Genomic DNA, 13,442 nt, shown 5'->3' with positions numbered 1-13,442 from the left:
TTAAACTCAACTTCGTCCTCTGGGAAATGTGTGTGGATATTAGAAGAAACAATGAGTGCAGGTGAAGTACTTGCTCTGCGGTGGATGCTCAGTGAACTGCTTCAACCTCTTCCTAGAAACGAGGCAGAGGGGACAGGTGAGGCAGAATGAGAGCAGGATTCCCCACCACCTGCTTCCCCCACTCCCCAAGGCTCAGCCTTGTGCCTGCACTTGGCCTGTTCTCCAAGTAATCTCCATGTCACACCCACAGGGCGCACCCCACCCCGCTCAACGTTCTGCGACCTGTGTCTGCCACATACTGGACCCTCAGTCATCATTTGGAGAGGGCTGGAAACACACCGTGATCTTGGAAGTGAATAGAGACACATCATATCAACGCTGCAAAGAAATGAATCCATTTCAGCTCTCTAGTTGGGAACTAGCAAGATTACACACCAGGATGATGCTTACTCACCGCTATCCTCAGCTCAATTTCTTGGTGTAAACATGTTTTTTCCACCTCACAAATATGTCATGTCAGTACTTCTGTTTATGTCGCTCAGGTGAGAAACACAAAGCAAAACTGATCTAAAGTTGGATGATGTGAACACACCTTTAATATTTTAGACGTTTACAGTGAAAACTCAAACAGGCCCTTCATGTTTTTTCCTGTTTATTTCCTCCCTAGCGGTGGGAAGGGTGGGGGTGGGATTAGGGATTTTACAAAACTCCAGGTTGCAGTGCGGGTCACTGATTTCTGGGGGTTTAATCCCTGGGGCCGGGAGCGCTCTCAGGGACAGCCGCCGCAGGAGCCAAGAAAGATGCGCGGCGCCCGCGGATGCGGAGACTGCGCAGCGCACCGCCTGCCCGCCCCGCGCGCTGGAGCGCTCGGCTCTGCTCGGCGCCCGGGCCCTGCTGCCCCCGCAGCTGCCGCCCTCGCGGGACCCACGCAGGTCCGCACCTCCAGAGGCGAGCGAGCGCGTCCGATTCCTGCGAGGAGGTGGGCGGCGACCCATCCCTTGAGGACTCCTGCAGTCTCTGCGCGCTGTGACTTCCGGGGGCTGGAGGGGCCCCCAGGGGCGCGGATTTCAGCCAGCTGTGCTTTCCACGTCTCAGTTGCAGCAGAGGCCCGGAGCACCCCCTCTGTCAGCCCTCGGGAGAGCGCCCAGAAAGCGCTCCCCCGGCAGATCACTTGGAATCCCTGCGAAAACTGGGAGGGGGACGAGGCGCCGGCGGCGGGGAGGTGCGGGCAGCCCTCTCCACAACTGCGGCGGGCGCTGCTGCGCGCCGGCGGGGCTCCGGGAGCGACGCGGGAAGGGAGCGGCTCAGAGCAACAGGTGCAGCCCGAAGCCACGCCCGGGAACGAGGGACCCGGCCCGCAGGGACCAGCAACCGGTAAGGCGCAGAGGGGTCTCTCCACCCCTGCAGCTGCCCTGGCGGGTCCCTCCTCCCGGGTCTGGGCGGCCGCGCAGAGGGCAGAGGGAAGCCCGCGCTCTGGGGACTGCCACGCATTCCCGGGCAGGTCCCGATCTGGGCTCCTCGCAGGCGGCCTCGCACAAAGCCGGTGCCAGTAGGCTCAGCCTCAGGGTGCGTGCCCATCGCGGAGCTGCAGGATCGGAAACTCGCCCTCTGCGTGCTCGGGGTCGGGACCCCTGGCTCCTCCGAGCTTTCTTCCTCAGCAGGGCACCCCCGCCACCGCGTCCGCGCGCCCGCGGGCCATGGAGCTGGCAGCCGGGAACCTCAGCGAGGGGAACGCTAGCGGGCCCAAGCCCCCCGCCCCGGAGCCCAGACCGCTCTTGGGCATCGACGTTGAGAACTTCATCACTCTGGTGCTCTTCGGCCTGATCTTCGCGTTCGGCGTGCTGGGCAACAGCCTGGTGATCACCGTGCTGGCACGCAGCAAGCCGGGCAAGCGGCGCAGCACCACCAACCTGTTCATCCTCAACCTGAGCATCGCCGACCTGGCCTACCTGCTCTTCTGCATCCCCTTCCAGGCCACGGTGTACGCGCTGCCCACCTGGGTGCTGGGCGCCTTCATCTGCAGGTTCACCCACTACTTCTTCACTGTCTCCATGCTGGTCAGCATCTTCACCCTGGCCGCGATGTCGGTGGACCGCTACGTGGCCATCGTGCACTTGCGGCGCTCCTCCTCCCTGCGGGTGTCCCGCAACACGCTTCTGGGCCTGGGCTTCATCTGGGCGCTGTCCATCGCCATGGCCTTGCCCGTGGCCTACCACTACAGCCTCTTCCACTTGGAAGTCAGCAATCAGACCTTCTGCTGGGAGCAGTGGCCCAACCAGGGCCACAAGAAGGCCTACGTGGTGTGCACCTTCGTCTTTGGCTACCTGCTGCCGCTTCTGCTCATTTGCTTCTGCTCTGCCAAGGTGGGCGCCCGGGGCACAGGCAGGGGCGGGGGCTCAGGTGGGCGGCGGGCTCGGGGCCTCGGGGTAGCTCCTGTGTCCCCGCGCCCCTCTCGGAGCCCCTTTGCCCTCACCCGCTCCAGTTTTCTGGGCAGCTTGGGTTGAGAACCATCCCCACAGCCCTTTGTCCTCCCCTGGTGGATGGTGTGCGAGAGGGTGCGCGGGAAAGTTACTTGGAGTCTGGGAGCCGCTGGGGAAAGTTTGCAGGTCACTTCCCAGAGGTCCCGCCACCCCTCGGCCTCCCACCACCACAGCCCTGGACCCTGAGTTTGTCCCCTTGGCAGCCGAATCGCCCTCAGCTTTAGCCACCCACACCCAGCACGGCGGATCCAATCTGGGGCTCAGACTGCAGGACTGCAGAGCCCCGGGAGCGCGGTAAGCCAGAGCGCCGCCCCTCGCCCCCTCCCCTGCCCCTGCCTGGGGCGCCGGCTGGTCGCCCGGGTCCCCTTCCTGCTCCCTGAAGCCTCTGCTCCTGGCGAAGGCACTTCGAACTGTATTTTACCAGAAGCTTCAGCTTGATAAACCTGAGAGCTAAAAGAATATTTCTTCACAGTACCTTGACCTGAGTCTCCAGAGAACTTTGGATGGATGGGTTTCAATTCTGTTTAGAATGGTTGTGTAGACAGCATGAAGTGATTCAGGCCTAAATCCCTAACTCCCATCAAGAGTTGCATTATTGACACTTCTGGCCCAGCTACCCCTCCCTCCTTACCAGGAAAATTGCTCCCATCCTCCCTTCACATATCTTGGCAGAGCTCAGCAGACTCACATCCTCTCTCATTAATAACAGTGGATTTTGAAGCTGTCATACTGATCAGTCTTCAGCTTTCTGGATACACTTGTTTGTGCTTGAGTAAGAATATATGCTTAATCACGTGACAGTGATTCCTGGGGGTAAACCCCAGCTCCCCAACATATTCTGGGAGTACCATCACCGTGAGGAAAACATCTCTGCTGCCAACTTTTGAAATTCCCAGCATTTTATTTTCGTCTTTCTCTGTCTCTCCTTCTGTTTCTGATAAGGCCATGACTCTAGGGCCATGAGTAACCAGATTACAGAGAGCAATACTTACTTACATTCAATTCATATTTTTCCCAGCAAAAGTGTTTACTATAAGCCCCCTGGTTTCTATTTTCCCCTGCCCCATATCATCTATGTAGAGTTGTGTCTGTTTGAATGGTAATAGTTTTGGATATTATCTGAAAGAATGGCCTGCATTGAAGGGTTATATATAAAGATACATGGAAGAGATAGGGCAAGATAGGACATTTGGAAGATAGCTGTAGTTTAGCTCTTTGCAAAATGGCTGGTTTATTCACTTAGCCTTCTTCAAATGCAAAAGGAAAAAAAACAAACAAAACGTGGTTCTACCAGTGCAGTGCTCAACCTCAGCAACTGTCTTGCTCAGTCTGCACAAGCCTGTGGGCGGGAGCATCCAGGAAAGGGTTTGGGAAGAGCAAAGCAACTGACCCAGATTATGAAGCTGGTAGATGGTTCAGGAAGGGTTTTAAGGCAGTTTCCAGTCACCGAGGGAGGGCCTTAGGGGCATGAAGCTCAGGACTCCAAGTGTTCTCAAAATATTTGGTGGTGAATTCATAATCACCTGAAGTAGAGCTGAAGCATACTGTTCTTTCACTTCCCAAAAGTCTCCAGGTGTTCTCGAAGGAAATGACAAGGCAAAATTTTAGAAAAAATTAGGCTACATTTCTGTCATCTGAGAATTTATGAAATTCACACGTAGGGCAAAGTTTCAAAATAGTTTAAAAAAATTCAACAAATGCATGCTCATTGGGATACTTTTTACATGGAAATAGTTTGCTTTTAAGCATAACTGGAAATTTCTTTTACATTCAAGCTAATATTTGCAGATTCAATCCAGGGCTTGAGGAATAGCTTAAGTGTTTTTTTCCAGCTGCTTTTCTTTGCCTCCATCATTAAGGAACACTGTCCAACTAATGATTCTTCTTGAATGTTAGGTCCAGGACTAGCTCTTTCTCCAAGCCCAGGACTGATGGCCACGATGAAAAATCACAAATGGCTGAAAAGTCATCTGAGATTCCATTTTTTCCATTTTTTTAAAACTCAACAAGGGAATTGCATTCGAGTGCTGCCTTCTACTTCCCAAACCTTATGGCTTCGTGTAGAAAGTTTGTGCCTGACTGGCCCTGAGAAACACGCAGAATGCCCGGGCTGGTGTGTGCTTGTCGTGCTCCTTTTTGCACGGGGCTGGCCCCTTGCTCTCTTTCCCTGGAGGGACTTCTTGTTTGGGACCGTCCACTATCTGACATGAGGGTAAACTCTTCATGTGCCCACCTGCCAAATTCTCCCACATCCCCAGAGACATCTGATGCCCAAGGTGACCTTGGCTCAGGTTTGAGTGTATGCCTCCCACACACTGCTAAGTGTATAGAACCACAGAGTGACACCATCATGCCATCATCATCCTTTACAGAAATGCAGTTACAACCCATCATGATACCTTTGATGGCAAGATCTTATCAAATATATATCAATATATGCATTATAATATATCAATGTGTGCTCGTAGTTTGAGCTATTGAAGGGAAACAGCGAAGAACACTATGCATGGGTATTTTCTCTGTTGACCACTCAACATTCCACTGGTGGCTTGAAGTCCCTGAGATGTGATGCATTGAGTTTGTTGAAGGAGTGAATAGACCCTCGGGCAGCATTATGAAGCAGATAATATTTCACTTTTCTGTTTGGCCTCCTCTCCAGATGTCCCTTTCTGATTTTGTTGTGCGGCCTGTCCTCTCTTCTCTCTTCTTGTCCCTTGTCCTCAATGACCGGTGTCCTCCTGTGGTCTCTTGCTGGGGAGGCTGCCAACAAGGAAACTCACACGGCCCGTCCTCCCTAGACAAGATCCTGCAAAATCTCTTCTGTTATTCTCTTACATTCAGTTCCTGGAACCCTAATTTCTGTTGGCAGAACAGTTAACTAATCTATCGTCAATGTATTGAAAGCAATCCTAAATGTTACTGTACCAAGTGAAAGACTCGTCTTGTTGGAGATGATGCTAAGCCACTGTACGAAGGGAGAAGTAGTTCGGTAGGGCTGAGAATTTGGTGTCAGAAATTCACACCCCCGTGATGTCTGCTCAACTTGCTTAGAGCTCATGAAGTTGGTAAATAAATCCTATAGTTTCTTAATTAGGGTATAACTGATCACTCCAGAAGTCCTGCATCTAGCTGAGTGCAGTAGACTTTTGCAGTGAGTCCAAATTGATTGCATTATTTCCATGCTGAGGTGCTAGAGGGAAACAAAAAAGTGTCTGGAAAGCGGTTTCTAGTTCTCTCAGAGCCTCATTTGGCTAACTGCAGACAACCCAAAGCCCTTAGTCATCCAGAGGCTAATTTTTCCTTAGGTGTTCACTCCGATGGTATATAAAAATGAACCCCAGTACAAGTCTGCAGGGTGGGCTCTGTTGTGTAAGACTGAGCTTATGTTGTAAATTCCTACATATAACCCAAATGTTTCACATCCTTTCTCCTGAGTATCACACTGGCAAGAGAAGGCAGAAATAGTTTCGCTAATGAACAGAGCCAGTATCCTCAGGAGATCCTCTGACAGGGATGTGAATTGTAAAACCTTGCTAAACCGTCTATAAATCCCCAGAGAGCCTGAGTCCCCCACATGTGAGTTGTCTAAACTCATGGAACAGTAGGTAGAATTAGAATAAAGAACTCAAGGAAAGCAGGTGGGTGGGAATTTGCTGTAAGGAGCCCACAACAGGAAAACAGAAGGAATAAGTTGAAGCAAACTTCGGCTGCACTGGAGAACTCTGATTACATCATCTTGATTTGCTCACTTGCTTGCTTTCCCCACTGGACGGTGCACTGGAGGGAGACCTCTGGTTTTTCCACGTTTCTAGGATTTGGCATCACGCCCTACATACAGCAGGGACCTGGTGATTGTTAAAATGTGGAATCTTGGGGAAACTGAGGTGGAAGGTAGACAAGTAAGGACCCATAAATGGGTAGCAGTGTGACACTTTCTGGACAAAACTCCAGAGCCACACACCCCAGTTTCTCTGCAAATAGATGCTGTGACCACAACCGTCCCTGGATACTCCTAAACGTTAAACAGTTGCAGTTGGCAGTTCATATTCCTTATTACTTTGGCACCTTACGTGCATTTCAATTTGAATGATTTTATAAGTAATGTGATTACCAGGTCAGAGTGTCAAGAATTGTCAGTGCAAATCAGACAAGGAACTGTGAGCAAGAGGCAAACGGTTTTATTAGTCTGTGTTTTCCAGGTCCTGAATCATTTGCATAAAAAATTGAAGAACATGTCGAAGAAGTCAGAAGCATCGAAGAAAAAGGTAATATTCACAAATATATATTCTATATGTCACATTTCAGAGCTTAGTTCGTTTTTATTCCTAATTATCCTTATATCCACCACTGCCTGTGGCATTTAGGTTCTTTGGTACAGACATCTGAAAAGGACCTCTGCCCGTGAGGCACAGGGTGGGGATGGGAAGTCAGCTTCTGAGGGCGTCACAGGTGACCAGATGCTGCATGAAAACTTAGACGGAGGTTTGGAGAGGTGAGGAAACAGGTAGATTTTTGGATTCTCTTTAGGAGATGTGTTCTAGGTTGATTGGGACAGAGGGTAGAGTTCCTGACGTCCATAATTTGCACAAAACCATCTTATTGTGTATTTATCGTCGTTGATATGATTCTAGGAGGCTCTGGCTTAACTGTCTTTTCAGAGATGTTACTTTAATCTCTCTCCTAAGCCCCAAGATCAGATGCATTGTCCTCTCTTCCTCTTTGACTTGTGCTGACACTGGTCCTCAGGGGAAATGGGGGAGGGGCCCCGAAGGGACTTCTACCCACTTTTGTCTTTCTCGTCCTGTGAATCCTGAACAAGCTTCTCGCGAGTCATATTAAGGCATCTAACACCCTGGTATTTATTACAGTTCACATTTTGAGAAAAACTATGTTACAAATCAGGATTAATCTAACTCTTACATGATACCTATAGAATCTCTGATTTTAGAAAGTAGAATAAGAGTATTGGACAAGATGTTTAGGGAGGAGATATAGCCAGACATTTTCACCCACAAATGGTAGTCATAACATCGCACAGCACCTTTTTGCACAGCATATTTATGATGATCAAGGACGCAAGTGTTCTTTCCCGACATCTATTGTAAATTGTAGTCCTCTCATATTCAATGCTCTGGGGAGACCAAGAAAAGAGCCTTGTTCATGGTTCTGAGAAGATCAGGGGAATCACTAAAAATTGAGAGGTAAATTTGGGATGAACTGCAAACACATACACATATAAAATATGCCATATTCACGCACATTACCTTTGCCCCACGGACTGGATCTTATCAATAAGCTGCTGGGGTCTGTTTCTGTCCTAAGCTTGGCACTTAGTAGAAACTTCCTGAAAGATGCAATGAAATGGGATATCCAGAGGGTATTCATTTGGTGAAGTAGAGAGATGTCCTCTCTGTCTTAGAAAGAAAAGATGATGTGTTCTGTTCTATTTGTGGGTATAATTATGTCTCGATTGTTTTTGATTAAATCATCTGGGAATGGAATCTCTCATATACTAATGGATAAGTGGATTGATAGCAGACAATCTGTTAATATATGTGAGCAAATTTCTTGTTTGCTTTGTGTGTCATGCAGTAAGCGGCTTTAATATGTAATCCTGCCACCCTATAAAAAACCTGTTGTTGGATTTTACCTGAGCTGTTTTAAGTATTTGAATGAATGAGGCACAGTCAGAATCATTTCACCGGGGCAGGGTGTCGAGGCCCAGGGAGGTTATGTCATTTTTCTAAGGCTGCACATCCAGGTTATGGCTAGCGTGAGTCCCAGGCTTCTGCACAATCCATAGCACCTTGTGATGGTGAGCAGTCCTGTCATGTCCTGCCCCTCCTGATGCATTTGTCCTGGCCTTGCCCTGAAATCCCACCCTCCTCCTGCATCTCTGCCTCCACCTGGTTACGGAGTGTATGCCATCCAGCGCATGTCTCTGATGGATGTGTGCTGCGTGTGGGTTTGCTGCCAACGTTGGTCCTGTGGGCATGGGCGGCTCACTGCTGCCCTCCTGGGGGTGCGGCAACTTCAGTGGGGTTCTCATTTTCACGGGGCTGGTGGAGGGGGCCGCAGGGCAGGGCTTGAGGCAGTACGTTCCCAGGGATGTCCTAGCCATGGAACCACCTCCTGCATCCTGCCCTCGCTCCATGTGAGGACCTGATAATGAGCGTCCCCGTGCTCTTCAGCCTTCTTCCTTCCGTCTCCTTCAGTCCTCCCAAACCTCCTTCCCCTTATCTGTCCATTCTGGTTGGTCGGGATTTGCTCTGTGTAGAAGGGAAAGCTCTGGCGGGGAGGTCAGGGAAAGGTGCTGGGGACCGGTGCTCCGGACGTCCATGTTTCCACTCCACAAACTCTAGCAACCAGGGCTCAGTCTGAGAGAGAAGATTCCAACCTTCAGGCAAGGGGCTCTGAGCCTGCATCTCTCATATCCTCCAGATCCCCTTTCCTGACGGTGGTGACCTGGGAGCTGGAGCAGTCGAGCACAGGGGGCTGGGGACATTTCCGTGCATGGTTCTGTTGGAGGTCCAGGTGACCGCTGTCTTCTGAGGCTTTGATTGTCCGCCCAAGTGCCCTGACGCTCTGGTTTCCCGGGAGCTCAGGGAGGGGCGCAGAGTGGGAGATGGGGTTGATGGTGACTAGGCAGATTTTGCAAGCTATTCTTTCCCTGTGTCTGAGCATTCAGAACATGGGTTTGGGATCACATTACCGGGCTTCCCACTCTAACTTAGCATTCGGCTCTGGAACACCAGGCACCTGTCTTGACCTTTCTAAATCTCAGTGTTCTCATCCCAGACCCGTGATCCTGATGGGGTCTGCTTCCCGCACACGGCCAGCAGTCAGGACATTCCCAGTCGTCCGCCACTGCCCCGGTGCCGCTGAGGCCATCAGCAGTCAGGACCCTGCTTGGTTCCTGAGCCACCATGTTGCAGGAAGGACAACCTTTTAAGGAAGGAGCCAGCTAATTGTGTTGTATTTTAGTTTAAAATATATTAAGAGCCCACTATCTTTTGTTTGAAGCCATAGATAGTTTCCACCCAATCCCAGCATTACTATCTAGTTGTTGCTTTTCAAACATGTACCCAACGGGCTGCCATGAAACACAGAAAAGGTGGTTCTCAGGCTCAAGCCCAGCCCACTGAGGAGGTGATGGGCAAGCACACAAAGCATGCTGCAGACAGGGAGCTGGAGGGAAGGCTCATCTTGTGCTGAGGTCCTTAATCAGGTATGGCTTTCTTCCATCCCCTGCTTGGCACAAATCTCAATGGAAGCACGTGGGTCCTGCCTTTGCCTTTAGCTCTTTTCGATTTAGGGGCAGCGAGGGAAGGGTTACATGCAAGCCGAACAATGGGGCTAGTTGGCCCCCTGACAGAATCTGAGATGTCTCTCTGGAATGCATCAGTGTGTTGGGGTCTTTCACTTGGCAGAGTTCAACGAGAAGAAGTAAAGAAATACACGGTCGTCGAGGCCACCGTTCGGAGAGGTTTTGAGCGCTCACCTGAGCTGCGTCTCGGGGGACACTGTCTCAGCGTGTGCCCTGCTCAGAGCTCTGTGGTTTTAAAGTCACAGTGTTTAGTCTCTGCACATTTGTATTCCCATGATCCAGAATACGCTTCCCGTAATCCACATGCGTCTCACATACATGATGAAGTTATTCCACATCCCGGACAACTTTGGAACAAAACTGTGATATGAAGTCGTGGCCAACACTTAAAGCGGATTCAGTATCTGATTCCATCGTAATATACATAAAGCGATCTTAGAGCGTGTTCCAAGCTCCAAATTATTCTCCTGTTCTAATTGACATGTTTCCTTTGTTTTCCTCTTCTTCTAGACCGCGCAGACGCTTCTGGTGGTGGTTGTGGTTTTTGGGATATCCTGGCTGCCGCACCACGTCATCAATCTCTGGGCTGGCTTTGGGGATTTCCCACTGACCCCCGCCTCCTTCCTCTTCAGAATCGCCGCCCACTGCCTGGCGTACAGTAATTCCTCGGTGAACCCCATCATATACGCTTTTCTCTCTGAGAATTTTAGGAAGGCCTATAAGCAAGTATTCAAGTGCCACATTCGCAATGCATTGCCTCTTAATGATATTAAAGAGAACAGAAGTCGAGTAGACACCCCGCCATCCACCAACTGCACTCACGTGTGAGAGGGGTGTTAGCACACGCTTGTGGAGTTTCCGCACGCGTGGGCCAGACGCAAAACCACAGGGAGGGGCTCAGCAAGGCTGCACCTTCTTACGTTCCCAACAATTCATGTCATTTTAATTAAATTCCACTTGGTTTAAAAAAAAAAGTGCTTTGGTCCATTTAGGAAATCTCTAGGAAAGATTATTTCTAAATTTTATTTCCAAAACAAAAGAAAATGCCAACAAGTGTTATGCCTCTACAGAAATGAAAGTTTAATAAAGTTCCATAGATATGTTCAAGTCTTCACAGAAGAAAGAAATCAGGACCGATAAATATGGTCAGGAATATCGGCAATCTACATTTTGAAGCAAATTTACTTAGAAAAAAAATGTATGTGTTAATTCTTCAATTTTAAGAAAATAGGTAATGTTGTAAGCTATGTGTTTTAAAATATGATCACGGACACACGATGAAAGTTTTACCTGAATTTAATTTTTGTGGCCGTTTGTATAGAGATACGTCTGTTAAATGGAAGTAAGACTTTGCCAAGTGGATTTGCACAGCCCACGTTTGCTCCCGCCTGTAAATAAGGAACAGGGTTTCTGGGGACGAGCTGTACCCGTGTGTGATCATGAGGTCTGTTAACTATCCCCAGAGACAGGTGCAGTGGTGCCCTGGTGACTCAGGGTGGCAGCTGTGGGTGCTGTCCTTAAAATATCCCATGATGTATGCTTTGTAGAGTTAACTAAAAAAAAAAAAAAAAAAAAAAAAAAAAAAAAAAAAACAGGGAAAAATGCCAAATGCAACTATTCTAAGATTGGAAGCTCTAGGTGAGATCTGAAAAGGAACCTGGTCGTTAGAGTTTTATAAATCTACTTGCCTGGGGCAGTAGCTATGCTTCGAATCTCGAATGGAACGGAGCCAAAGAGAGTTAAAAAATAAGTCAGTGAGGACGCTGTGTAGATAATAATTTCTCTGGGGCCAGAGAGAAGTCAGAATTCAGTAAGCCACGTGCAGAAAGCACACTCGATGTTTGATTCAGATAACGTTTGAGGAAAAGGAACCTTCTGAACGGGCATACCCAGGGATGTAGGTTGCGCAAACAAACGCTTTTTTCATTAAATTTGTAGTAATGTTAAATGCACATTTATCCCAAATATTGCTTCGTCTGGAAATGTTAAATTGAAGTTAAAATGATCACAAGCTGAATTTCAAATGTAGTTTTCATGACAATTTCATATTTATTCATGTTTACAGTGAAAAAATGGGGTGAAAAGATTAAATTATCTTACCATAGAAGACTAGTTTTCAGACTATGGGACTTTGATATATTTTAGGAGAATACTAAAACAACAAGACTTTTTAAAAAAAAGGATTTAGCATAATGTACACGTGTGTCAAATCAAGATTACATGTGAAATAGCGAATTTTAGATAAAAAACTCAATACAAGTCTTTGCATGTTAAATTCTCTAGGTTATGGATTGGTTGTCACTAATTATATTCCTCCAACAAGCAGTATTTACGCTTACAATGGTACAGCTGATTCTCTAGCCAGAAGAGGAGAAAATTCTTTGAAAGGATGGGAAATCATGAGCTTTCATGTCCGGGGGCTGGGGAAAGAAGTGTGTATGTGTATGTGAATACTTTAAAGAATAGCGTAGGTCCTCTGCATGGAACATTTTTTGCACTTTATTAAATATAGCAGCAGAAACGTTGCATCCTGACGATGATACCTCACGTGCTTTGTGGAGCTTGAAGCTGCCGTTGCAAACACCCGTTAACACACACAGCCGTATGGAGACGAGCCTCCTGGCTGCCTTTGGATTTGCATGGTTGACAAAGGCTTCCTGCACTGCGGCTGTTCCTCGGTTTTCCTCTCCCGATTCCTGCACACACACTCGGGAGTATTAAAACAATGCAGCACCCAATGCTGCTGTTCTGTCAGTAGACAGTGGAAGATGTGCTGCAACGGGACGCGCTTACTGACCCACGTTGCTTCTCTTGGTCCTTGCCATTTGGTGTCGGCAGGACAGAAGCTAGAGGGACCGCGAAACCTCAAATTTGCTGAGTGTGGATGCAAATCACTTCGTTTCGTAGTTAGAGCAGACATTTTTCCTGCCCATCGTCATTCCTTGTCTTCAGAGCACAGGTGGTCGCTTGTAGAACAGATTTTGCTGCTGACGATAACTTGCATCCTGCGAAGGTCTGATGGGAACAGACTCCAGCTGCCCAGAGAAGTGTCGGAGTGTCTGCTTCCTAGGGGGTTGTTTTTCTAATACGTAATTGATGTGACCAATTCAGAAGCACCTTTGCTTCCTTCACTAAATAAAGAAGACCTCCCAAGGACATGCTTTTTCTTGCCACAGCCAGACTAAAGGAGAAATACTGTATTTGCCTTTGAAGTCGGGCTGCTTGAAAACCAGGTTTTTGGTGATCTTCAAAGAAAATTGATGTTTTCCGCCTTAGATTTGGCTGCCTCAGTATCCCAAGGTGACTGTTATTTTTCTGGACATTTGCTTTCACATTTAGAGACTGGCTCTGGCATATTAAATATGCTGACGGCTTCTTACGTCTGCGCCCCGATTTCAGTCTCCTACTGAGGAGAAGAGAGACGTGGTTGGAAAGTCTTTCCCATCCTGCATCCCCAGGAGATCTCTTCAGGAGATGCTCTCCGCTGCTCTGACCATGTGTGTGCTCAGAGGCCATTCTCTGGATATTTTAGGTACATATTTTTGCTTTTAATACAATTGTTCTATGCACACATTGGGAGTCATACAGTCATCTCCTCTTCCTCCATCCACGCTGTCTTGTGCTTTTCTTGATAC

At 48.5% G+C, this 13,442-nt stretch overlaps 1 protein-coding gene across 1 annotated transcript; it reads left to right on the top strand.

The window, feature by feature from the left end:
* Positions 1-1,697: 1,697 nt before the first annotated feature.
* On the top strand, positions 1,698-10,635 carry GALR1 (galanin receptor 1). The gene is made up of 3 exons (XM_036093749.2): positions 1,698-2,363; positions 6,680-6,745; positions 10,318-10,635. The coding sequence occupies exons 1-3, from the start codon at positions 1,698-1,700 to the stop codon at positions 10,633-10,635; spliced, it is 1,050 nt and encodes a 349-aa protein (XP_035949642.1).
* Positions 10,636-13,442: the final 2,807 nt, after the last annotated feature.

Source organism: Halichoerus grypus, chromosome 13 (genome assembly GCF_964656455.1).
Source record: "Halichoerus grypus chromosome 13, mHalGry1.hap1.1, whole genome shotgun sequence".
Lineage (NCBI taxonomy): Eukaryota > Metazoa > Chordata > Mammalia > Carnivora > Phocidae > Halichoerus > Halichoerus grypus.
Note: the sequence above shows the minus strand (reverse complement) of the source record. Positions and strands in the feature narration are given on the sequence as shown.

What these genes read in the sequence shown, in the direction of transcription:
- GALR1 (XM_036093749.2), top strand. Translation starts at nt 1,698, where the DNA reads ATGGAGCTGGCAGCCGGGAACCTCAGCGAGGGGAACGCTAGCGGGCCC. An exon ending in TTTGCTTCTGCTCTGCCAAG is followed by an intron (nt 2,364 to 6,679) that starts GTGGGCGCCCGG and finishes TGTGTTTTCCAG; the next exon opens with GTCCTGAATCATTTGCATAA. An exon ending in CAGAAGCATCGAAGAAAAAG is followed by an intron (nt 6,746 to 10,317) that starts GTAATATTCACA and finishes CTCTTCTTCTAG; the next exon opens with ACCGCGCAGACGCTTCTGGT.